The following is a 27,500-nucleotide window of genomic DNA, read 5'->3' on the forward strand; positions in this document are numbered from 1 at the left end:
CCTGCTGATGTTCAGGTGTATATCAGTATGTAGTGTCTCTACTTTAAAGAGTCCTCTCCTGCTGATGTTCAGGTGTATATCAGTATGTAGTGTCTCTACTTTAAAGAGTCCTCTCCTGCTGATGTTCAGGTGTATATCAGTATGTAGTGTCTCTAGTTTAAAGAGTCCTCTCCTGTTGATGTTCAGATGTATATCAGTATGTAGTGTCTCTACTTTAAAGAGTCCTCTCCTGCTGATGTTCAGGTGTATATCAGTATGTAGTGTCTCTACTTTAAAGAGTCCTCTCCTGCCGATGTTCAGGTGTATATCAGTATGTAGTGTCTCTACTTTAAAGAGTCCTCTCCTGCTGATGTTCAGGTGTATATCAGTATGTAGTGTCTCTACTTTAAAGAGTCCTCTCCTGCTGATGTTCAGGTGTATATCAGTATGTAGTGTCTCTACTTTAAAGAGTCCTCTCCTGCTGATGTTCAGGTGTATATCAGTATGTAGTGTCTCTACTTTAAAGAGTCCTCTCCTGCTGATGTTCAGGTGTATATCAGTATGTAGTGTCTCTACTTTAAAGAGTCCTCTCCTGCTGATGTTCAGGTGTATATCAGTATGTAGTGTCTCTACTTTAAAGAGTCCTCTCCTGCTGATGTTCAGGTGTATATCAGTATGTAGTGTCTCTACTTTAAAGAGTCCTCTCCTGCTGATGTTCAGGTTTATATCAGTATGTAGTGTCTCTACTTTAAAGAGTCCTCTCCTGCTGATGTTCAGGTGTATATCAGTATGTAGTGTCTCTACTTTAAAGAGTCCTCTCCTGCTGATGTTCAGGTGTATATCAGTATGTAGTGTCTCTACATGTCTCCATGCTTTAATGTGGAAAAAGTTCTTTACTCTTCTCATACTGTCTGTGCTGCAGCACCTCTTTTCACCCTCTGTCTGAAACCAGAGCCCAGTATGCTCTGATTGGTTAGCTCTGTTGTGATTGGTCAACCTGCTTAGAGATGTCCCGCCCCTCAGCCTATCAAGTACAAAGTGTTTGAGCTGTAGCCAATAGAAGAGTGAGCGTAACATAGTAGGAGAGAAACTCCCTCTGGAGAGAAAACACAGATGTGATGAAACACACTATAGGAACACAAGGCCTCTTTAATATTTTAACATAACCCTTCCCTGATAACACAGGTCTCTAATCTGTAGAGGGCCTCTGGAGGTTTTAAACATTGCAGACATACCCACTGCACATGTCTAATGTTAGTGTCAACAGCTGTCAGTGAGAGGTATGTAGTTCAAAATACTGCAGACGAACGACTGCAGATGTGTGTCCAGTGTTTACAGACTCCAGGAAATAACAGATACATGCATGAAACGTCTGTTTGGTTTCTTTGATTCTTACTTTTATACATTCTTAGCCTTTGACCTAAGATTTTCATTGACATATCTACACTGTAGCTACGTACAAATGACAATAAAAGCCTTGGATCTTCATATATCCACCAGAAAATGCAGGATTTGCTTTTCTTATGATCCCACATTTGTAGTTGTTCTTGTGGTCTTTCTGCCTCTCTCTCTTTCTCTCTCTCAGCTACAGTTTAGTTTGGACAGAAGCTCATTCTTCATTTCACGGTGGAGGGGGGGGGGCTCAGTCTGAAATCCTTTTGAAGTAATGAAAGCCTTATTCTGATCTATTACTTATAATCATACACAGGGCTTCTTTTCTTTTGATATAGAAATGATTAGGACAAAACAAGCGTATTGATCAAAGCCACAGGATGTTGTGTTGTGTGATTAGCCATGGGCATAAACAAGAGATGCAGACAGACGCTCTTTGTTTTCCAAACAGACACTGACCTTTTCAGCCGAGCGCAGGTAATGGCATCAATTTGGCGAGGAAGATTTGTGAGCCTCCTCTGGTCTGAGCTAATGCTTTCTGGGGGGGAGGGGTGTGTGTGTGTGTGTGTGTGTGTGTGTGTGTGTGTGTGTGTGTGTGTGTGTGTGTGTGTGTGTGTGTGTGTGTGTGTGTGTGTGTGTGTGTGTGAGTGTGTGTGTGTGTGTGTGTGTGTGTGTGTGTGTGTGTGTGTGTGTGTGTGTGGCTGAAGTTGGGTAATACCAGACAAACTATGTTTAAACTGAAGTTGTGTGTGTGTTTGTGTGTGTGTGTGTGTGTGTGTGTGTGTGTGTGTGTGTGTGTGTGTGTGTGTGTGTGTGTGTGTGTGTGTGTGTGTGTGTGTGTGTGTGTGTGTGTGTGGCTGAAGTTGGGTAATACCAGACAAACTATGTTTAAACTGAAGTTGTGTGTGTGTGTGTGTGTGTGTGTGTGTGTGTGTGTGTGTGTGTGTGTGTGTGTGTGTGTGTGTGTGTGTGTGTGTGTGTGTGTGTGTGTGTGTGTGTGTGTGTGTGTGTGTGTGTGGCTGAAGTTGGGTAATACCAGACAAACTATGTTTAAACTGATATAAATCTTGCTAGATTCAACAGAGCTTAGCAGGATTTGGAGGAGGGGAGTTAGATGGTGGAGATGGATCGGTAAGACTTGAGGAAAACATTTGCACAGATGTGGAAACCTGCTGAGAGCGCACACTGACAGTATATATATATATATTTCTGCATGGAGTGTGAATTACTTTAGATTTAAGGAGTTTTATGTGAGTATGAAGACCAGCAGTTCAGTTTCCACTCATATGTAAAGGTCGAAACAACAACTTGAATGTATAGGGGATGTTTTACATGCTTTTAGGGAAGGGAAATGTTAATGCTACGTCTTACAGAGATATTTAACGCGCTATGAACACTTTGTGGTGATATTTTGAGGTCTCTTTTTCTTTGTTTCAACATGATAATGAAATGGAATAAGTGTTAAAATCTGATTTTAACCACATCCAACAAATCTGGGATGAAATAGGTTGCAAGATGTATAATAAATGTCCCGTTAACTTTCATGTTTGGTTACTCACAGTTGGCCATAAAACTCTTACCTCATTATAGAAAGGAATAACAACTGTTGTTAGAAAATATCTGGTTCATTGATAAAAAAGTATAATTTACAAAACCTGTGTACATAAAATCATGCAGTGGAAATTCAACTACAACTCCCAAGATGCAGAGCTTAAAATGTATGCTACACATGCTAACAGCAGCGGAAGCTAAACATAACGTTAGTGATGTTTGTTGAAATCATTTTAAACACAGTTTTACTTTTTGACTTTTATAATGGTGTTGCTATTGGACTTGTCTGGCTTTATGGGTATTGTAGTTTAATGAGCTATCCCAAACCGACATGCAAAACTTACTCCTAAATTAGGTTAAAAATAATTACAGGTAAAGCCATACCGTAAACGTATAAGGTTGGAAAAGGTACCAAGAGTTTTAAAATGGGAATACTTCTTTCTCCCACTTTGCTACTCTACTGTAGCTCCGACTCCCCGACCTCACTCCTGCTCTCTTGGATGAATTGGATTAAATTGGAAAGCTTTCCAAGAAAAGTGGAGGTTTAAAAAGATCCATAATTTCCAATGTTCAATAATCCTATATGGGTGTGACTTTAGGGTGTCCACATCCTTTTGGTCATCTCAGGAACCACTCATCTCCCTGTTATAAAAATCACTTTCTGGTCTTTTAAACGTCTTCTGCTCTGACATTGTTGCTCGCTAATCCACTGCACATGTGTGTATGTGTGTGTGTGTGTGTGTGTGTGCGTGAGTGCATTTACGTTATGGCTTATTGCAGGGGTGTCAAACTTAAGGCCCGGGGGCCAAATCTGGCCCTCGACTTCATTTGATGTGACCCCGCAAGAGCTTGCAAAGAATATAATACGTTTATTATACGGTTACCACTTTACAGAAGCAGGTTGCCCATAAACTACATGTCCCACAATGCATCTCATTTTGTGACATGCGCACTGAAGAGACTTATCTAGAACTTCTGCTTTTCAAACTTAGTTAGTTATTGCCCTATCCGATAATAGTCCAATTCAGAGGCAGTAATGTAATATAATACATTATTTTATATATATATATATATTATATATTTATATAAGTATATTTATATAGTTACAACCGGCCCTTTGAGTGCAACCATAATGCTAATGTGGCCCGCGATGAAATTGAGTTTGACACCCCTGGCTTATTGCATTAAAGTTATGGCAGGGTTCGCCTGAGGTCAGTGTGTGAAAAGCTGATTTCCTCCGTAGACTCTGTGGTTGATTGGTCAGTCTGCTCTCTTCTCTCTTTTTGCTCACATGATCATCAGGTCAGCTGGTGTGTGATTTGTTGTGGTGTTTCTTCCCCTCTATCCCTGCTCTCCCATCTCACACACAGCACTCTCAATATCCAACCAAGTCATTCAGGAGGAAAATGTTAGGGAGACGTGTGTACAACGGAAACTATTCAATAGAAAATCAGAAAAACCCAACTCAAATAAGGCAGATGCTATCTGCACCCGGGAGTTTGTAGCTATCAATGCTATTTGCACCTGTGTGTCTGATGTAAACAATGGTATTTGCACACAGATGTACGTACTAACTATCAATGCTATTTGCACACAGATGTACGTACTAACTATCAATGCTGGTTGCATACGGGAGTTCGTTGTAAACAATGTTATTGCACACAGCTGTATGTAGCTATCAATTGTATTTGCCCCCGGATGTCTGTAGCTTATGATGCTACTTGCACCCTGGCGTCCTTAGTGTACTATTCCATTTGCACCCGGGTGTTCGTTGTAAACAATGCTATTTGCACATAGCTCCTACAAGCTAACAATGCTCTTTGCACCCGGGTGTCTAATGGTACTAATAGCATGGTACAAATAGCATACATGTAGTAAACAATGTTATTTGTTAAAGACAGGAGTCAATGTGACTATTTACACCTGGGCATAGTGTATATAATAGGATTGCAAAACATGCACTGGTGTAACTATTGATGGCACCACAGAAACAGGATTGGCTTTTATACAAAAATCCATCTTTCTATAAGGTTTTCAAAGTAATCCCCTTCATCCATCTTCTCTACCTTAAAGTAAACAAAGAAATGAATAAAAGCTTCTTTAAAGAACGGTGTGTCACTGAGGCAAACATTTTTAACCCCTTATTCTTCTTAGCAGCTTTACCATGGCAACACCACACACAGAATGAAGACTAAAGACAGGAGTTACACCTCTACAACAGTTGCACACATTTCACATTTAAAACAAACATGCATGACCACCATGTCTGATTATTACACAAGTGTACTCATGTAATGCAGGCAAATCGGGAGCATTTCAAAATGCAAAATTGTGGGGGGGGGGGGGGGGGGTGCTAGTGGATCGCCGGAGCTGTTAGATTAACATTAACATGCTTATTGTAGTTGTGAGTGCACTGCCTTGCGGCCTGTAGCACCGTCCTTGATGGAGCATGTGTGTGGGCTGGACCTGTATTTTACAGGAAAGGAGTGAGCAGAGAGTAGAGTAGTTGTTGATTCTTGTTCTGTTTTCTGTGAATATCTGCTTCACCCTCTCAGACTTTGAGTTGCGCGTGCTACTAAAGAGACGTGTTACCATGGAAACCAAACAATGGTGTAGCTCAGCGCCGTATAGACTTCTATCTATACGGCGCTGGTGTAGCTGTATTAAAGTCCGAGTGGAAACAGTCGTGTGTAAATCTGATTTTGTCAGAAATCGGGAGAAATGCGGGAGAAATATGACCCCGGGAGGAAACCGGGAGAGGGCAATGAAATCGGGAGTCTCCCGCGAAAATCGGGAGGGTTGACAAGTATGAATGCAGGAGGTGTGTTGTGTGTGTTTGACTTACCGCTCTGTGTTCACTTCTGCAGGTTTGAGTGCAGCAAAGCTGTTGAAAGCCAATGGACTGACTCCTGTTGTTCTGGAGGCCAGGGATCGGGTCGGGGGACGAACGTTCACTGTGCGGGTAAGAGATGGAGAGCCAACACTCACTCAGATGCTGTTAATAAACGGGACTTTAGGGGAGTAGTTATTTTTGAATGTTTGTTTAACCAGGGATGTCGCTGAGATTAGGTTTAGGGTTAGTTTCAGACAATACACTACAAAAACTCTAAATCTTGCCCAGTACCTGTGTCTAATATCTACTCCTGATATAATACATAGTAACTTCAGAAGTAGCACTGCAGTGAGATATCAGGTCTTGTTTTTAGACTATGCTTCATCTTGTTGAGTCAAAACATCTTATTTTGAGTTGTATCTCAGATGAAACACATCGTTTTTACATATTTATTAGAAAATCACCAATTAACATCAGAAAACAGAAAACCTTTGAGCATTAGCCGCTTATTTTGTAACACAACATTTCCTGATTCTGGTCAAATGTAGTTCAGAATGAGTTCTCCAGATAATTAGAAGATGTGATGTATCTAAATATCCCTTCTTCTTTCAAGTGGAAACAGCTTGATTTCATTTTTTGTTTAACGTGTTTTTGGAGCAGCATTTTTTCCAGTGTGCTATTCAGCATTATCTGTTAGTTGAGCGGACTTTCTGATTCGCCTGGTTATGTGGTTTGAATAGAAACATATTATACTCACTCACTTTTAGAATAACACTGTGATTCTTACCGGCTAATGTTGATCTATATTTACTGGCTTTCATATATTTGCTAATCTTGGGAAAAGTCCTTATTAAGAACACGTGTTGCAGTGTTGTTAGTTAAACTCTCCGTGCACCAACAGTATGACCTTCACCAAATAAAATACGACAAAGACAATCAAATGATTAATTCTTTATTCACGTTTGATAAATACATTCCGACCCCAGTTGTGATGTGTTTTTCTTTATTTTTGTTTTCCAGAATAAGGAGACAAAGTGGGTCGATCTGGGCGGGGCTTACATCGGACCGACTCAGAACCGCATCCTCCGATTGGCCAAAGAGTACGGCATCCAGACCTACAAAGTCAACGAGCAGGAGAGCCTGTTGCATTATGTCAACGTGAGTCTCACAGCTAGATAGCTGTATCGTATATAGATATATACGATACGATAATCAGAGATGGCAAAAGTACACACATCCTTTACTCAAGTAGAAGTACAGATACTCGTGTTTAAAAATACTCTGGTGAAAGTAGAAGTACTGACTAAACTTCTTTACTCAAGTCAAAGTAAAGAGGCTTTGAAATGTACTTCAGTAAAAAGTACCCATAACTAGCAGCTGTTTTAAAGAGTACCTGACCTCCCTTTATATTAATAGAACAATAATGTCATTGTTAGCTAATGAATGTTTCCATGGTGACCAACGGCAACATGACAACGTTTTCATTGGTCCCTCTTCTTTAGAGAAGACCAGGAAATGATGGATACACGGATCGTGTTCAAATCAATAGGCACGCAATGACTCTAAATAATAATGATCACGCCACCAAACACATATTCAGACTAAAGGAACCAGCCTGTTTGGAAAATGAGAGAAGTAGAAAGTACAGGTATTTGAGTTCAACATGTAAGAAGTAGAAAGTACAGGTATTTGTGTTCAACATGTGAGAAGTAGAAAGTACAGGTATTTGTGTTCAACATGTAAGAAGTAGAAAGTACAGGTATTTGAGTTCAACATGTAAGAAGTAGAAAGTACAGGTATTTGTGTTCAACATGTAAGAAGTAGAAAGTACAGGTATTTGAGTTCAACATGTGAGAAGTAGAAAGTACAGGTATTTGAGTTCAACATGTGAGAAGTAGAAAGTACAGGTATTTGAGTTCAACATGTAAGAAGTAGAAAGTACAGGTATTTGTGTTCAACATGTAAGAAGTAGAAAGTACAGGTATTTGTGTTCAACATGTGAGAAGTAGAAAGTACAGGTATTTGTGTTCAACATGTAAGAAGTAGAAAGTACAGGTATTTGAGTTCAACATGTAAGAAGTAGAAAGTTCAGGTATTTGAGTTCAACATGTCAGAAGTAGAAAGTACAGGTATTTGTGTTCAACATGTAAGAAGTAGAAAGTACAGGTATTTGGGTTCAACATGTAAGAAGTAGAAAGTACAGGTATTTGAGTTCAACATGTCAGAAGTAGAAAGTACAGGTATTTGTGTTCAACATGTAAGAAGTAGAAAGTACAGGTATTTGAGTTCAACATGTAAGAAGTAGAAAGTACAGGTATTTGAGTTCAACATGTCAGAAGTAGAAAGTACAGGTATTTGTGTTCAACATGTCAGAAGTAGAAAGTACAGGTATTTGAGTTCAACATGTGAGAAGTAGAAAGTACAGGTATTTGTGTTCAACATGTAAGAAGTAGAAAGTACAGGTATTTGTGTTCAACATGTAAGAAGTAGAAAGTACAGGTATTTGAGTTCAACATGTAAGAAGTAGAAAGTACAGTTATTTGTGTTCAACATGTAAGAAGTAGAAAGTACAGGTATTTGAGTTCAACATGTCAGAAGTAGAAAGTAAAGGTATTTGAGTTCAACATGTCAGAAGTAGAAAGTACAGGTATTTGAGTTCAACATGTCAGAAGTAGAAAGTAAAGGTATTTGAGTTCAACATGTAAGAAGTAGAAAGTACAGGTATTTGAGTTCAACATGTCAGAAGTAGAAAGTAAAGGTATTTGAGTTCAAAATGTAAGAAGTAGAAAGTACAGGTATTTGAGTTCAACATGTAAGAAGTAGAAAGTACAGGTATTTGTGTTCAACATGTAAGAAGTAGAAAGTACAGGTATTTGTGTTCAACATGTAAGAAGTAGAAAGTACAGGTATTTGTGTTCAACATGTAAGAAGTAGAAAGTACAGGTATTTGGGTTCAAAATGTAAGAAGTCAAAGTAAAAATGTGTCAGAAAAATAAGTAGTGGAGTAAAGTACTGATGCCAGAAACATGTACTTAAGTACAGTCACTAAGTATTTGTACTCCACTTCTTTCCACCTTTGATGATAATACTTTAATGGTCAGATCAAGTCTGAAATGCTCCTTGCATCACAGCAGCTACATGTGTAACATCAACACACAAATATCAAGACACTATACATGAAAAATAACTGCAGTTACAGTAGTTAGGATTCTTTCCAGAAGTGATCCTGATAATAATAATAATAATAATAATAATAGCTTCGATTTATATAGCGCCTTTCATGAGACCCAAGGTCGCTTAAGTTGAGTTTGAGCCGTCACATAATAAAGGTTTATGTCTGTTTGCTAAAGCCATGTCAGCGAAAACTTGAGTGTAATACAATCACTCAAATAAAAGCCACAACTCATATAACTCCGGCTATATTAAAGCCACTCCAAATAAAAGCCTGAGATTCTGAGAACATAATCTTCCGTCTCAAATCCACAAGAAGTGCAAGACATATGACAGTTTGCAATGTTTTACTGGCAACCTAACAGTTACAACACAACTTAAAGGTGGGGTATTTAATTTTGGAGAAACCAGCTCGAGTGCGCTAGAATTTGAAAATACACAGCCGGAAAAAATCTGCCCCTTCCTTCAGACTTCCTCACAGAGCCCCTCCTCCAACACACAGGAACGCGCACATGACCAATGAGGGCACGAGATCAGTTTGTGCACAGATGGAAGGCTGACAGGCAGGTAGGCCATCCAGTTACTTTAGCCGCGGCTGAAATGATTGGTCGTGCTTTTAACAGTACCACGGCTTCCACAGATGATGTTTATTTATGGATTTCTTGTCAAAGCACTTCAGATATTCATTGCTATCGGGATGTTAAGAGCATTCCATGGAATATAACAAAAAGTGTATCTCGAGCCGGTTTCTCAAACGTACCTACCCCACCTTTAAAGTCCCAAAAACAATCATATACTAAACTCGGTAACATCACAATATGTACATTTCCCTTTTTTATACATCTTAAATACATTACACATAACATAGTGATTATTAGAGATGATGGTAGGTGGTTTTTACTTCTAGACAAAGCTAAGCTTGCTGTTTCCTCCTTTTTCAGTATGCTAAGCTAAGCTAAGCTAAGCAGCTGCTTCATATATATTATACATACATGAGAGGAGCATTTCTCATCTCATGTAACACTCAGCAAGACGGAAAAACCAGCATTTCTTCTCATTTTGATCCAGCAATGTTTGATCTTTAAACATATATGTGTTGAGACATCAAATGTTCATTAATAGTACATCTCCAAACGTCTTTGACTCATATGGATTTCAGCATGGATCACCAAGGCTGCTTGGGACACATAGAAAGATTTTACACTCAACAAGCTACCGGTTTAATAGACACACCTTTACTCAACAATCCCAGGGAGGATTCAAAGCAGGATGTGGTTTAATAACGCATTATTTCTAAATATGAATAACTGTGTGTCTGCTCCCAACAAGTGGTAAGACTTCCTACAACAACTAGGGATGTCCCGATCACCTTTTTTTGCTCCCGATCCGATTCCGATCATTTGATTTTGACAATTTGCCGATACCGATTTTTCCCGATCCGATTCAAGTTGTCCCTTAAGGTAATTTTTTTATTTAAATTGGATATTCTATCCAACATGGATATAGCTTCTTTCTTTCACAGCAGCATTGGATCAGTTCAGTTGTGCAGCATTGGATCAAAACAAAATAAAGCTTATCAGTACTCGTTAGCTTACTGCTTCAATTAGACACTGCGCCCACTCTGTTGCCAGATTTGAGAGAAATAAGCAACCAGGTCTATGAAGACAAGCCGCAAAGAAGCAACACATACATGATGTTGTGTCATTTGAAACCAAAACTAAGGCTGGGATGACTTTAAGACTTGAACATGGTCATTTTTGTTTTGTAACATTGAATACAAAATTTTAAAAAAAGTATTTTAAAAAAAAAAGAAATCCCGATCCCCGATTTTTTTCCTCCCGATTCCGACCTTTTGAAAATCACGTGATTGGCTCCGATCCCCGATCACGTGATCGGATCGGGACATCTCTAACAATAACCCTTAAATTCCACCTCGAATCAGGCACTAAAATCAATCTCATTAGCTCTGACAGATTGATAGTAATTTGAAGTGGCAGTTTAATTGCAGCAGCTTGGAGGCGTGTTCTATGGCTGCGTTTGAACCCTCTGAGCTTCAGCTTCTTGATATTGTCTCAGGGCATTGTTCAGCAGAAAAGCCCTCACTTTGTTCCCTCCCTGAGAGTCCTCACAGACTTCCCTCTGCTCTGCAGCATTAGCGCCGGCTACAGATGCTAATCTCAGCCTGGGGGGTTTCTGTAATGCAGTTTCTCTTTGCTCCTGAGTGGTTGAATGGAGAGCAGAAAGCAAACAAAGAAGGAGGGAAGAAAGAGGCGCTGAGGCCATGTTTGTCTTTGTTACTCTGCGCTCTATATCTCATTAGTGTGTCCTTAGCACAGTCGTTTCCTCCACCTGATTTGATTTTCCATGTACCCTGATGCAGCTACCCTTACTGTAAATCAATGCACTGCCCCGTGTGTGTGTGTGTGTGTGTGTGTGTGTGTGTGTGTGTGTGTGTGTGTGTGTGTGTTAGGGGTTTCACAACTACCAATATTTACTAGTCGACACGTTTTTCAAAATAGCAGTCGACTATTCGACTAGTGGTTACGTCATAATAAAGACACACAAAGAGAGGTGTACAACTGTATTTTATATTGGAACTCATACAGTAAAATTAGACACTGCATTTTAATTTGTGTTACATGGCTGAGTAAATAACAAACACTGGACTCACCAAAATCGACAGCAAAAAACTCTTGTTTACATAAATGCCACGTAAATCCAGTGCGCAACACTTTATTCGCTGTCCTCCACGATAACGTCCACCTTTCCATATTTTTGGTTTGAACACCAACGCATCGACATGTGAGGGAAGGAGGCTTGACCGCTTTCGGGTGACAGTGTTGCCTGCCAGGGAAAAAACCCTCTCACTCGGGGTGCTTGTGGCTGGAATAGCCAGGTAGCTCCTCGAAAGCGGGGGAAGCGGTGCACGTTTTCTGCCCACCACTCCAGTGGATTATCCATTGTGGCCGATATGCGGGGTCCGCTGGCAGTAATCCCGGAGCTCATCATCCGCATCACTGTTGACCCGTGTTTTCTTGCTGTTCGTTTGCCTCTGTTCAGTGCTGACGCCGGTCCGTTGCTCACTGGTGCTAGCATTACTGCTAGTGCTAGCTGTCGGCAGCGGGTGTTTCATCTTCAGATGGTTGCGCATAGCAGATGCATTTTGTATTGTACTTCAGTACAGCTGTACACAACTGACACTTCACTGTGGAGTTGGTTACATCTTCGTTGAAGTACTGCGATACATAAGAATGTCGGACGTGTTTTGTAGCACCTCGTTTACCTCCATTTTTTTCACGACTAGTCGACTAGGGCCTACAGCGCCGACTAGTGGTAAAGGTAGTCGATTAGTTGGTGAAACCCCTAGTGTGTGTGTGTGTGTGTGTGTGTGTGTGTGTGTGTGTGTGTGTGTGTGTGTGTGTGTGTGTGTGTGTGTGTGTGTGTGTGTGAGTGAGAGAAAGTGTGTGAGAGAGAGACAGAGCTTATCTCAACATGGACTGTGATCAAGTCGTTGAATCAGAACTTCAAAAATTGACTTTGAACTTATAGCCTGAAGGGTGTGTACACACAAACACACTTTTACTGCATTATATATAAAAGCTAAAACGTTTATTACAAACACCTCATGATATATAATGTAATCCAGTTTGATTACTAACCAAATACAGCCTGGTAAATCATCAAAACACTCAGAATTATGCCTTTAAAATGTTATTTATTGCAGGGTTTTTGTCTTAATTGCGGATATGAAACGTTAAATTACATTTCAGGAGTATTTGAGGCCTTTTGAGAGTGTAGTCTGATATCAACAGTAAATATTGACCTCTGCTTTTATCTTTCACATAGAAGTGATTTTCACTTTTGGAGCAGGGTTATTGATTTACACCAACTGTATGCCCTGAACCTTAAAACACCTATTTTGCAAATAATAACAGGTTTAGCGTAGTCTAGAGACGGCTGTCATTACATTTAATGTATGCCAAAAGAGTTCCTGGGACTGTAGATCAGTAGCAGTCTGCTCAAATAAAGTTATCTACAATTCTGATTAGCAAACACACGCAAAGGACTCTTTAAAGTAGAGACACTATATACTGATATACACCTGAACATCAGCAGGAGAGGACTCTTTAAAGTAGAGACACTACATACTGATATACACCTGAACATCAGCAGGAGAGGACTCTTTAAAGTAGAGACACTACATACTGATATACACCTGAACATCAGCAGGAGAGGACTCTTTAAAGTAGAGACACTACATACTGATATACACCTGAACATCAGCAGGAGAGGACTCTTTAAAGTAGAGACACTACATACTGATATACACCTGAACATCAGCAGGAGAGGACTCTTTAAAGTACAGACACTACATACTGATATACACCTGAACATCAGCAGGAGAGGACTCTTTAAAGTAGAGACACTACATACTGATATACACCTGAACATCAGCAGGAGAGGACTCTTTAAAGCAGAGACACTACATACTGATATACACCTGAACATCAGCAGGAGAGGACTCTTTAAAGTAGAGACACTACATACTGATATACACCTGAACATCAGCAGGAGAGGACTCTTTAAAGTAGAGATACTACATACTGATATACACCTGAACATCAGCAGGAGAGGACTCTTTAAAGTAGAGACACTACATACTGATATACACCTGAACATCAGCAGGAGAGGACTCTTTAAAGTAGAGACACTACATACTGATATACACCTGAACATCAGCAGGAGAGGACTCTTTAAAGTAGAGACACTACATACTGATATACACCTGAACATCAGCAGGAGAGGACTCTTTAAAGTAGAGACACTACATACTGATATACACCTGAACATCAGCAGGAGAGGACTCTTTAAAGTAGAGAAACTACATACTGATATACACCTGAACACCAGCAGGAGAGGACTCTTTAAAGTAGATATCTGTTATGTGTGCTCAGCACTGATGAACTATTGGCTCGACCTACATCAACAGTGTGTGAAATGTCACCAGCTCAATGGAGAATTGTTGGTTTATTAAAAGGATTTGATTGGACAGCGCTGGTGATGTGAAGCTTTTATGTGAATCCGTCCATATGGCAGCTCCTATGTGACTGTGTTTCCTTAGCTACTATCAGTGTAAGATCCACACACACACACACACACACACACACACACACACACACACACACACACACACACACACACACACACACACACACACACACGCTCGCCACTCTTAGCTTCCTGCCACGTCTCCATGGCAGCACCCTTCATCAAAGCTGCTCACCTCTATCAGAGTTAGACAGTGTGTTTGTCTATCTCTAAGAGTGTGTGTGTGTGTGTGTGTGTGTGTGTGTGTGTGTGTGTGTGTGTGTGTGTGTGTGTGTGTGTGTGTGTGTGTGTGTGTGTGTGTGTGTGTGTGTGTGTGTGTGTGTGTGTGTGTGTGTGTGTGTGTTGCATACAATACGAGTCCCTTCTACATTTCTTAAAGACAGAGGCTTTTGATGTGTGTTTGCTGTATCTTTATATTAAGCTTCCCTCTTAGTGCATGTTAGGACATTATGGATCTCCAAGTGTCTATATGTTACCGTTGATCTTACAATAGAGCCGTCAGGGTGGCGTAGAAATGATTAAGTGACGATGCTTATCAGCTGGAAGAGGAGTGAGCAGTGCAAAAAGAGGAATTGTGGGACATGAGCCCTAAAGAGCCCTACCTTCAGAATAACATGGAATAACGTCTGGTAAACGACCATATGAGAATCTAATCAGCATATCATCCTGGTCAAGATAATTGCAATATCATGCAAATACACTAAAACCCTTTATACATACAGTCTATGCTTAAACATCTTAACGTAGCCCTTAAACTTATGGAATCACTTTGCCCTCCAATAAGCTAAGATACACATTTACGCTGTCTTCAGATTGTAAGTAGCTTTGGATTAGCTAAGAAGCTATCCCGATCAAAAAGCACGAAACAGACACAGTGTGTTAATGTTTCCTATAATGCACAGCCTGAAGGTAATAAACAGAAGTAGAAAACATGTGATTACACTTCCATTGATCTCCAGTATGTCTGCATGTCTTCACTGGACAGCAGCTAGCATTAAACTGTGCCGAGGCATTGTGTAATTAGCGTTAGCTTCTGCGTAGCCGATCGGCTTTTCTCTGAGCGATTGTAATCCAAGAGAGCAGCTTCCCTTATCATCAGACTCACTGTGGATTTATTAATGAGCTGTCCCTATCACAGACTTTTATTAAACCCTGTCGCTGGTTATCAGAGATGAACAAACAGCGGGCAGCCATCTGCATGTTTGCACGCTTTAAGAGCACCTGAGAAATGGCACCGCTGTTAATGATACCTTATGATAAAGAGAGCATGTTGTGTAAGTCTTATCTGTTTGCATGTCAGCTGAATAAAACTAAGATTACATTTATCAGGAACCTCATTTCATTTGTTTGAAGCAGATGGACTTTAGTACACTTCATTTTGTTGGTTTGTTTCAAATTCGCAATAAAAAGTATCTCGTAAACGGTTTGCCAAATATATTTATTGTGATTATTTTGACGTCACGATATTACAGGACATGTATAGAAATATTGATTTAAGTTTAAATTACATTGAGGCCAACAGAAAGTGTTTTACTCACATGTTTTTGCGTACATTTTTATATGGAATAAAAGTAAAGATATGGTTTATTATTAAGCATTACTCAAATCAATCCATCCACGTTCTTCCTTCTTCTTCTTCTGTGTTCATATGTCCGAAATCTCCAGACCTGTTGTTACACGGCAACAGTGAGAAAATCAATCTTTATGACTTTCACTTTATTGACTTCATGTTCAAATGAAGTTATTCCTCGAAAGCTGACTTCGGTGTACGAAGAAACCTTGACGATCGACCTCAACAAAAATAAACTAAAGATTTTCCCCTTGTTAAAAAGATATACATAAATAATATATATCACAATGTACCGGAGTTGACAAATCATAATAATAATTATAAAAATAATTACTATCAGTATTTCTTTTTTTAATCCACACAATTTCCTGAAAAGTGGGTTTTGAAAAAAGAGATTTAAAAGACCAGTCTTTCTCACAACCCCCATGCCCCCAAAACACACACACACACACACACACACACACACACACACACACACACACACACACACACACACACACACACACACACACACACACACACACACACACACACCGTGTATACATGAATTCAAGGGACATTACATTGACTTACATGCATTTCCTGGAGACGTATCCTAACCTTAACCATAACCAACACATGCCTAACCCTAATCCTAAATCTAACCAAGTCTTCACTCTAAAATTAATGATTCCCCTCATGGGGACCTCCATTTTGTCCCCATAAGAGAGGCGAGTCCCCACACGTGACTGTATAAACAGATGTAGGTCCCAACAAGGATAGTAATGCAAGGCCACACACACACACATACACACATACACACACACACACACACACACACACACACACACACACACACACACACACACACACACACACACACACACACACATATCGTTCCTCCTCACACAGATTCGTTGCTTTCTAGGAATCGTCTTCCTAACGAATAGCCTGTATATTCTGTCGGTTGACCCCTGTCGAAACCTCTCTTTTCTTTATAAATCAAAATCGTGTGGTTGAGAAATAGTCCTGCAGTGTAGACACACACACACACACACACGCACACACACACACACACACACACACACACACACACACACACACACACACAGACACACACACACAAACACCCACACACACACACACACACACACACACACACACACACACACACAGCGGTTCGACTGAGGACGCTCTTATCAGACTGTCTGACTCTCAATCTTTGGATCAGTTGTAAAATGTTGCATGATCATCGATAATGGAGCTTTTACAGTGCACTTAACTTTACTCTGTTCACAGTCATGCTGACTCAGCACACTGGAGGTCAAGTCAAGGTCAAACACTCCTCCTCCGTAGGGCAAATACCAACATGTCCACTTTTAACTACTCATTTTAAGAGCTGCTCTTAAGCTTATTCCATCATTTTGAGGATTTTTTAACGGCCAAAATCAGTTTCTGTCTGCAACAGTTTGGCTTTGAGAGTTTAAGATGTGAGATAACATGAATTTTAAAGCATTGTTTGATATGCAATAAAACTTGTTCTTTAACTACATTTTAAAATATTCTGCTGGTCGTTCAACCACATGGATATGTGCATACTGATGAAGTAGTTCAATTATTTTGTATGCATTTTTTGTGTAGTTAACAAAGCTGGAGCTACAAAGCATGTTGTGCAGTAAAAGAACAGATATGGTTTAGCATTTAGCTTTTAGCTCATAGCATTTAGCATTTAGCTCATAGCATTTAGCATTTAGCTCATAGCATTTAGCATTTAGCTCATAGCATTTAGCATTTAGCTGATAGCATTTAGCTCATAGCATTTAGCATTTAGCTCGTAGCATTTAGCATTTAGCTGATAGCATTTAGCTCATAGCATTTAGCATTTAGCTCATAGCATTTAGCTCATAGCATTTAGCATTTAGCTGATAGCATTTAGCTCATAGCATTTAGCATTTAGCTCATAGCATTTAGCTCATAGCATTTAGCGTTGCATCTCAAATGTAAATGAACTCCTTTTTGACCAGCCTCTTTTCAAATAAATTTGCTGAAGGTAACTTTGTTGTTGTTGCTGTAATATAAGTAAGATTAAGATTGTATTTCATATTATGATGATAACTTGTGTCCAACAGGGAAAGTCTCACCCGTTCAAAGGCTCTTTTCCTCCCATGTGGAACCCCTTCGTCCTGCTGGACTTCAACAACCTGTGGAGGACGATGGACGAGATGGGAAAGGAGGTAAAGAGAGAATCACCCTTTCTGACCCTTTTTCAATTGTTATATTTGTATATGTTATTCTTATAAATGTCCTGCTGTGCAGAGAAGGCAAAACTACACACATCCTGTACTCAAGTAGAAGTACAGATACTCGTGTTTAAAGATATTCTGGTGAAAGTGGAAGTACTGACTAAACTTCTTTACTCAAGTCAAAGTAAAGAGGCTTTGAAATGTACTTCAGTAAAAAGTACCCATAACTAGCAGCTGTTTTAAAGAGTACCTGACCTCCCTTTCTATTAATAGAACAATAATGTCATTGTTAGCTAATGAATGTTTCCATGGTGACCAACGGCAACATGACAACGTTTCCATTGGTCCCTCTTCTTTAGAGAAGACCAGGAAATGATGGATACACGGATCGTGTTCAAATCAATAGGCACGCAATGACTCTAAATAATAATGATCACGCCACCAAACACACATTCAGACTAAAGGAACCAGCCTGTTTGGAAAATGAGAGAAGTAGAAAGTACAGGTATTTGAGTTCAACATGTGAGAAGTAGAAAGTACAGGTATTTGAGTTCAACATGTGAGAAGTAGAAAGTACAGGTATTTGTGTTCAACATGTAAGAAGTAGAAAGTACAGGTATTTGAGTTCAACATGTAAGAAGTAGAAAGTACAGGTATTTGAGTTCAACATGTAAGAAGTAGAAAGTACAGGTATTTGTGTTCAACATGTAAGAAGTAGAAAGTACAGGTATTTGTGTTCAACATGTAAGAAGTAGAAAGTACAGGTATTTGTGTTCAAAATGTAAGAAGTAGAAAGTACAGGTATTTGTGTTCAACATGTAAGAAGTAGAAAGTAAAGGTATTTGTGTTCAACATGTAAGAGGTAGAAAGTACAGGTATTTGAGTTCAACATGTAAGAAGTAGAAAGTACAGGTATTTGTGTTCAACATGTAAGAAGTAGAAAGTACAGGTATTTGTGTTCAACATGTAAGAAGTAGAAAGTACAGGTATTTGTGTTCAACATGTAAGAAGTAGAAAGTACAGGTATTTGTGTTCAACATGTAAGAAGTAGAAAGTACAGGTATTTGTGTTCAACATGTAAGAAGTAGAAAGTACAGGTATTTGAGTTCAACATGTGAGAAGTAGAAAGTACAGGTATTTGTGTTCAAAATGTAAGAAGTCAAAGTAAAAAGTGTTCATAAAAATAAGTATTGGAGTAAAGTACTGATACCAGAAACATGTACTTAAGTACAGTAACAAAGTATTTGTACTCAACTACTTCCCACCTCTCCTCTGTGTCTCAGATCCCCAGAGAGGCCCCCTGGAGGGCTCCCCATGCCGAGGAGTGGGACAAGATGACCATGCTGCAGCTGTTTGAGAAGATCTGCTGGACCAGGTAAGAGAGGAGAGAACAGATGATTACATTATATTGGTAATATCTCTCAATTAAGCAATTGGTTTTCCTTAACTGCAATTAAATTGCTTAAAGGTGGGTTAGGTCATTTTGGAGAAACCAGCTCGAGTGCGATAGAATTTGAAAATACACAGCCGGAAAAGATCTGCCACTTCCTCACAGAGCCCCTCCTCCAACACACACGAACGCGCACATGACCAATGAGGGCACGAGATCAGTTTGTGCACAGATGGAAGGCTGACAGGCAGGTAGGCCATCCAGTTACTTTAGCCGGGCCGGCTCAGATGATTGGTCGTGCTTTTTACAGCGCCACGGCTTCCACAGATTACATTTTTTATGGATTTTTTGTCAAAGCATTTCAGATATTCATTGCTATCGGGATGTTAAGAGCATTCCATGGAATATAACAACAAGTGTATCTCGAGCCGGTTTCTCAAACTTACCTACCCCATCTTTAAATTGTTAGATTTTAAGGGTTATTGGAGTTTATGTAATAACTGGGAAATCTTAAGTTTACTTTTTAAACACAGTGATATAAACGCATCATGAATCAGTCTTTTTTGTTCATTAAAAAATAGTTCTAACACAATACAGGAAAGAGAAACTCCCAAAAACTGCATGATAGGGACTCTTACAAAAGGTGTTGATTATTTGAGACTAATGCACAGGATTTAGTTTTATAATTTCATGGTCAAATGCACTTATTATAAATCACTTCGGATTAAAAGCGTCAGTAAATTGTAAAGCAACTATAGCTGTCTCATAATACACACACACACAGAAGGATCTACACTTGTGTTCCGTTTCATATTCATGTAAATAAAATCCAAATACAGAAAAAAGTTATTTGTTTTCCGTTTAAATCCCCTGCACCTGAAACACAACCCGCTCTCTGTGCACGGATCGCTGTGCATTCGTGTGTGGGTCTTTCGAGACTCCCCTGACGCTCACCCGATTCGTACTTGTAATTGTTTCTATGTGTAGCCAATCAGATGTCTCCTCCATTCTAAGCCAATCACATGAGCGCTCCCCCACGAGGGGTAGATTTCTTGCGTTCATGACGTAGCGCTTCATGTACGCATTTTGCGCTGTCCGGAGCTGACAGGTCCATGGAGCCTGAATGAGAATTAGACACAAAAGTATTTCATATTTCTGTGTTTTAAATTAAATTCTGAATGTTCTGCTTTATTTTCAGTAAAGTCCTCCGCTTCGCCAAGCTGTTTGTGAACGTGAACGTGACCTCTGAACCCCACGAGGTCTCAGCTCTGTGGTTCCTCTGGTACGTGAAGCAGTGCGGAGGAACCATGAGGATCTTCTCCACCACCAACGGAGGACAGGTGTGTGTGTGTGTGTGTGTGTGTGTGTGTGTGTGTGTGTGTGTGTGTGTGTGTGTGTGTGTGTGTGTGTGTGTGTGTGTGTGTGTGTGTGTGTGTGTGTGTGTGTGTGTGTGTGTGTGTGTGTGTGTGTGTGTGTGTGTGTGTGTGTGTGTGTGTGTGTGTGTGTGTGTGTGTGTGTGTGTGTGTGTGTGTGTGTGTGTGTGTGTGTGTGTGTGTGTGTGTGTGTGTGTGTGTGTGTGTGTTTTTGAGATGCATCCCTCTGCTGAATCCTGAAACCTTCCCTCAGTTTGCTGGCATCATTATGAGCCGGACAAAAGCTGTTTTTCTTGCAGAGCTTTTTGTGTGAAGGGGGGGGGGACATTCTGCTGTGGTACTTTCTAAAGCTGAGTGCCTGTGTTGCCTAGACACTGAGGAAGAGGACTGGGAAACAGAGGATGATGAAGACAGATCTGTGGTCATTCCCATTTGACCTCTTCCTCTCCCCCTCCCAATTATGGCGCATTTCCATTACAGGGCCTCGCTCGGTATGGCTCGGCCTCGTTAGGCCTTGGTAGGCCAGGCTCACTTTATGCTGTGTTTCCATTACAGTTTAGGAGCTGGGGCAGTAACTATAGTAACGCAGTGTAGGTGGAGCCGTGACGTCATCTTCAATGAGAACCACGAAACCAACATCAGCCGTTAGCCGTTAGCCCTCAGAGCTCACAGCTCCTCATATCTGTTCAGAAACTAGATAGAAGTGAAACAAGTCCAAACCACAGACTGTCTGTGTCATGGGGAATACAGTCGCTGGTTTATTTATGTCTGTAGGCTGTTGTTGTGAGTGTGGACGGTTGGAGCATATATAACGTTAGCTTATCTTGTTGTAGTTGTAGCCCCCTTGCCAGCGATTCTCTCTCTAGTTTAGCATACTCAGCCCGACTCAGCCTGGTTGTTGGCCCGGAAAGAACCTCGATTTTATGCGGCCAGAAAAACTGTGAAATAGTACCCGCTAGCCGGAACTACGCCAAGTGGAAACGCAACCAAAAACGGGCCGGGCACGGCACGCTTAAAGCGAGCTCCGCACTGTAGTGGAAATGCGCCATTACTGTCTTTCTTTACTGGGAACAAAGGATATTTAAAGGGGGATAGCAGTGGGAGTGATGTAGATCAGGGGTTCCCAACCTTTATTGTGCCAAGGACCGGCAGATACATTAAAAAAGATTTGCGGACCGGTTGTCAATTTTAACTGATTTGAATATTTACTCACCAGCAGGTGGCAACAGAGGCTAATTGTATTTAACAGCCTGAAGAAATAACAATATGAATCCAAAACATATTAACAAAGATTAAAACCAAGATACAATTAAAACAAAAAATTAGGACCGCTGTTCACATATTGATATAACTGAAATGTCAGTGAGACCCCTGGGCTTGTTTGCCAGCCATAATAACCTATGGAGTTGGCCAGATGTGTGTAAATTACTGTTCATGGTCATTTGAAAACAAATGCCGTTGTTGGAAACACACAAACACACCGAACATACACACACACAGCGGAGCTGAGCAGAGCACATACACACACACATCATGCGCCTTTGTGACCGGACATTTCCTTCATACAACGAGTAATAGGGGGAATAATCGGGCCGTTCGATGTGTGTGTGTGTGTGTGTGTGTGTGTGTGGAGGTGTGTGTGGTTGAAACGTAGCAGCCTGCAGTGGGGAACACAGTGAAGGCGGTGTGTACGCGCTGGTGCTGCACTTCTCAGAGGCTGCCTCCTGATGCTGCAGCCATTTCATGAAGTGAAGGAGGCTTTACAAATAAAAAAATAGCTCTACACCCCTGGCCGCAACGTCCTTAAAATGAAGTCCGAGTTCGAAATATATCTTAAATAATGTATGCACTGCCATTCCCCAACAAACATAACAGTCTGTGATTAAACGGTTGTCTCCTGTGTGATCCACTTCCTATTGGCGCACTGCTAACTTTCTCTGCGCACGAGAGGCTGAGACCTTATGCTAACCAATTTTTATTTATTTTGTATGTTTTGGATGAAATAATATGACTGGTATAGGTGCGAAAAAGAAAAAGAAATTACTACGAATGATTACGTTAACTCACAGCTTTTCGCGTCCCGGCAGTAACACCTCCGCGGCCCGGTACCGGTCCGTGGACCGGGGGTTGGGAACCCCTGATGTAGATGGTCTGAAAGCTGGGAACATGAGGATTCATTTCATATGCAGCTCAGCAATATGTGTCAAGGTTTTCTTAAATGTGTGATGAACATGGTGTTTTTGTTCAGCGCCTGCTCGTTAGAGAGTGTTTTAGGGCTTACAACATTTCAATAGAAGTATGATTAACAACAGGGAGCTATTTTTATGTTAAGGTAGATAGGTAGATTTACTTACTCTCATATTGGAAGAGTACATTCAGTATTTTCCCAACAGTTGGTATAAGGAAAAGAAAGACAAACAAACTTTCTTGCACTCATAAAAGGCTCTTTGTAATGATTAATGGCTGCCCCCCATGTATTTATGACCTCTTGACCTCTTGACCCCCAGGAGAGGAAGTTTGTGGGCGGATCGAGTCAGATCAGCGAGTTCATGGCAGACGACCTCGGAGACCTTGTGAAACTCGAGTCTCCGGTCTACAGCATCGACCAGAGCGGAGACATGGTGGAGGTTCAGACGCTGGACAAACAGACGTACACGGTGAGCACCTCACACACACACACACACACACACACACACACACACACACACACACACACACACACACACACACACACACACACACACACACACACACATTTTGTGCTATTTTCTACTTCTACTCCACTGTATCTTAGAATTAAATATAGTACTTTTTGACACACTTCATTATTATTGATTATTTCTCTATTATACTGGGAAAGTTGTACTGGAAACAAGATCTAATTTTAAAATGGGACTTGAGTGTCTGTTGTTTTTATTTTGTCCCATTAATACAATTATAAGGTGTCATTTATTTAAAACCTAGGAATAACAGGATGAGTAGATGAGTAGAAGGTGACAGAAAGGTTTTTTGTGGTGATATTGTAGTCTAAAAACTGTCTGAAAAATAATCGGTGCTGCCCCCTGCTGGCCGCCTGCAGCCATGAGATGCAGCTCTCTGTTTTATCCTATTTGTGTTTCTCTTTTTCTATAATGTGTGATTTTTCTCTCAGGCCAAGTACGTGATCGGTACAAAGCTTATGCTGAGAGGAATTCTGACCCGTAGACAGATGTATTTTATAGACCCTTTTCTTCGAGACAGGAAGAGATTTGACTATAGAGAGGCAAAGTCACGCCCTTCTACTTCCGCCCCATGGGACCTTATTTCTGAAAAATTATGTTTTGAAGTCAATGGAGAGAAAGATTATCTTTCGATCCCGTCAAAATTGTGCCACGAATTACACATATGATGTTTGTCAATCTTAAAAAATAATTTCCATGTCAGAAAAGTCAGTTTGTCGTAAAACTGTTGAAATATAACACTATGAAAAATACTCAACTCGAAAGACTACAAATCCCAGAATCCCGGTCCCGCATGCTGGCTCTTAGGAACCGACTAACTCCCCTTGTGTGTGTACAGCTCTCAACATGCCCAGACTTGGAGTGATTTTCACCTCTTTTAATACTTTCCGCCTCATTCTGAAAGAAAGAAGTGAAATGTGCCAACGTCACGGCCGTCTGGGTGTGTGGTGCGAGATGGGAGATGTAGTTCATTGAGCGGTTTCACACCAAAAAAAGTGTTAATTCACATTTTTACGACACTTTTAAAAAAAAATAACTTGCAAAATTATCTTTTAAATTGAAAAACATCATATGTGTAACTCGTGGCACAATTCAAACAGGATCGAAAGAAAATCTTTCTCTCTCCATTGACTTCAATACATAATTTTTTTTGAAATAAGGTCCCATGGAGCTCCACCGGAAGGGGAGGGACTTCGCCACTCTATAAAACTCAACCACATTCTGAGTCACAGCTTGTTTTGTGCTGCCCTCTGCTGGCAGCCTCCAACCATGTGATCCAATGTGTGTTTGCATCCCCTGTGTTTCTTTTAAAATGTGTGATTTCTCTCTCAGGCCAAGTATGTGATTTTGGCCACGCCCCCCGGCCTGAACATGAAGATGCACTTCAGCCCCGAGCTGCCCCCCCTCAGGAACCAGCTGATCAGCCGCGTGCCCATGGGCTCTGTCATCAAGTGCATGGTGTACTACAAGGAGAACTTCTGGAGGAAAAAGGGTACGTGAGTGTTAGAAAAATCTCCCTGGTCCCCGGCTTGAGCTTCAATCTCAGGATCCATGTATCTGTGATCCTCTCCAGAATGGAAGGAGTCATCACATACAGAGCATCAACTAGTTCCTGAACAGTGTCCTTCACATGCTGATATCCAAGAGAGGGAGTTACACAGTCCCAAGATGGAGGAATAGAAAGCAGTATTCAATGTTTACTTCAGATTAGCTCCACGTCAGAACACCTGAATTTCTCCATAAATAAAGTACCATCTTATCTTGTCTTATATTTGGTTATTTAAAACTGAGCATGCTGTAGCTTCTCAAAGGCAATACTGTGTGCTAAGGACTCTTTCATTGTTACGGAGGTTAAGAGGTACATTTTAAGCGATATTCAGTTTGAATAGGGAGTTGTGTTTGTCGTTTAACATTTGGTGTTCTTCAGTTTAAAAGCAAATGACTGTTCATCTGTTGCATTTTGCTAATTAATGATCTAATATATCATTCCATTTACTTGTGTATAGAGTCTTCGTGCACTATTTCTATTCTATTTGTATTTACTTGCACATCTCAAAACATTCTCTTGCACTATTTTATTTGTTTTATTTGTTTTATGTCCTATATATATTCACGTTGCTCTGTTTGAGGAGCCTGAGACTTCAGTTATCTGAATCGGATGATGAAGCCTTGAATCTTCAAACTTTCCATTGAAGCTAAAAATTACCTAAAGGGACTCAAACACAGATTCATATTGTTTCAGGAGAGAGGGAAGGATGCAGTATTTTACATTGACTCTCCTTGTTCGACACCAGGTTACTGTGGCAGCATGGTGATCGAGGAGGAAGGCGCTCCCATTGGTCTGACGCTGGATGACACAAAGCCCGATGGGAGTGTACCCGCCATCATGGGGTGATTATATTATATTTAATACAATTATCATTATAGGAGCCATTGTATGGGTGTTGTTGGTGTGTCAGTTTATTTAAGTTATACATATAGTGCAATATTATTTTTGAACACTTGGCGGCGGGGTTTAGCTGCACCGGGTTTATATAAAGAGGTCATAGGTGACAGGAGAGGGGATGACACAGAAGGAGAGAGCAAACCGATTCCACCAGCCCGGCAGATGCTCACCACACAACAACTAAACTATAAGATTAAACCGTGGTATGTAAACGCTGAATAAACCTCATTATAAACTGAACCAAAGGACCGGAAAGTCATCTGTTTGTGTCTGGATCACTCTTCAGCCCTTCTGTGACGTAATGACAAAAATGTATTGGACATAGAAACAGGAAATTGCCATTACAATCATTATGACACCTTAGCATTACACCGATGTGTATTGTTATACTGTGAGGAAGCTTAGACATGTAGTCCTGTGGACGTGAAGCAGAAGCAAAAGAGTTTTAGACACGTTAACAAGTCATATTAGTTAGCATGTGTTAGCTGTCAGAAACAGATGTCTGACAGCAATGAATAGCGGTGGTAATATGATTAAAAGTGTAGATATTTAGATACAGATAGATAGAATCAATGTCATCAATAGGTTATGACAAGATGAATTTTAATATTCTGCTGTAAAACCCCAAAATGTAAAAACCGCAACATTTGAAGAACACTTTTGTCTAAAAACTGTTTGTGGTACAGAATAAAGATTTACTGTAAAAGCCATTTAGGCAGATTATTTATGTTTTGGTGAGCCGGTTGCATATTCTTTTAAGTTAACTCTAATGAACTGAATAATTATGGATTATAAGTATACCGTTTTTGTAATGTTTTGTTATCTTTATGACATTATAGACTGCTAGTTTTATGTTTTCTTAATATGTATCTATAGAAATCAGAGTTCTAGGAGAAGTCTATAGGTGAAGTTTTGACCGCACATCCGTACGCCTGTTGGTTTTTTATTTTTTATTTAATTTAAATGCCGTGCAAAATGTTGCAAGTCGGCAGCTGTTCAACTGAACTTTCTAATAAAGCACTTGAATGGATCGATGCAAGGTATTTGGATTTCTTAAAGTTTACGCGAGTCAACACTCAAATTTGCCTCGTAGACTAAGTGAACTTTGAACATTCAACCCAGTCTCACGGCATTTCGTGTTATAGTCACGAAATTAATCTATTGATTCGTGTTCATGTTAAATATAGTCTTTATTCTCGCGTCCAGGAGAGAAGCTTTAAAATGAGACGAAATGGAGTCTCTGAAAAGATTCAAATGGGATACTTTAATTAAAAAAGGCGCGGTAGTGTTACAGACAGAATATTGTTCCGGCAGAAAACAGCTGTGATCTGGCTCTCATGAGCAAGAGAAGAGAAGCGCGAATCCCCCGTTCGGTGCCATTATATATCCTCTGCTGGCTCCTCCCCGCCAGCCGGCTCGCCTCGCCTCTAATGTCCGTTGTTGCATTTAAACAGAGGATTGGTACTTTTCACCTTCAATATATGCTTAACACGCCTTTTCTCCTCATATTCTCTTTCATCACTTTTCATGTAACACATTCTAAACGCTGTAATCAATACTCTAAAACATACAGAAAATGCTTCACGGCTGGTTTGGTTTCCGGATGTTGTCACATGCTACTCTCGTCTGTAAACAATAATGTATTCAAATAAACTATACTTTCATTTAATATTCAACATGGTAGTATCTCGACATCTATAGTTGTAGTGTTAAATCAGTAGGTTTCGGTTTGCACCACTCCAAG

General features: G+C 40.3%; 1 protein-coding gene across 1 annotated transcript in view; it reads left to right on the top strand.

Moving 5' to 3' along the window:
- LOC307028867 (amine oxidase [flavin-containing]) overlaps positions 1–27,500 on the top strand; it is a 52,351-nt gene that overhangs the window by 18,868 nt on the left and 5,983 nt on the right. The window contains exons 2-9 of the mRNA XM_079664227.1: positions 5,790–5,884; positions 6,776–6,913; positions 17,714–17,818; positions 19,111–19,202; positions 20,416–20,557; positions 23,098–23,247; positions 24,643–24,802; positions 25,605–25,701. Of these exons, the coding sequence (XP_079520353.1) occupies positions 5,790–5,884; positions 6,776–6,913; positions 17,714–17,818; positions 19,111–19,202; positions 20,416–20,557; positions 23,098–23,247; positions 24,643–24,802; positions 25,605–25,701 (979 nt within the window). The remainder of the gene's footprint in view (positions 1–5,789; positions 5,885–6,775; positions 6,914–17,713; positions 17,819–19,110; positions 19,203–20,415; positions 20,558–23,097; positions 23,248–24,642; positions 24,803–25,604; positions 25,702–27,500) is intronic.

This window comes from Notothenia rossii, assembly GCF_949606895.1.
Source record: "Notothenia rossii genome assembly, chromosome: 2".
Classification (NCBI taxonomy): Eukaryota; Metazoa; Chordata; class Actinopteri; order Perciformes; family Nototheniidae; genus Notothenia; species Notothenia rossii.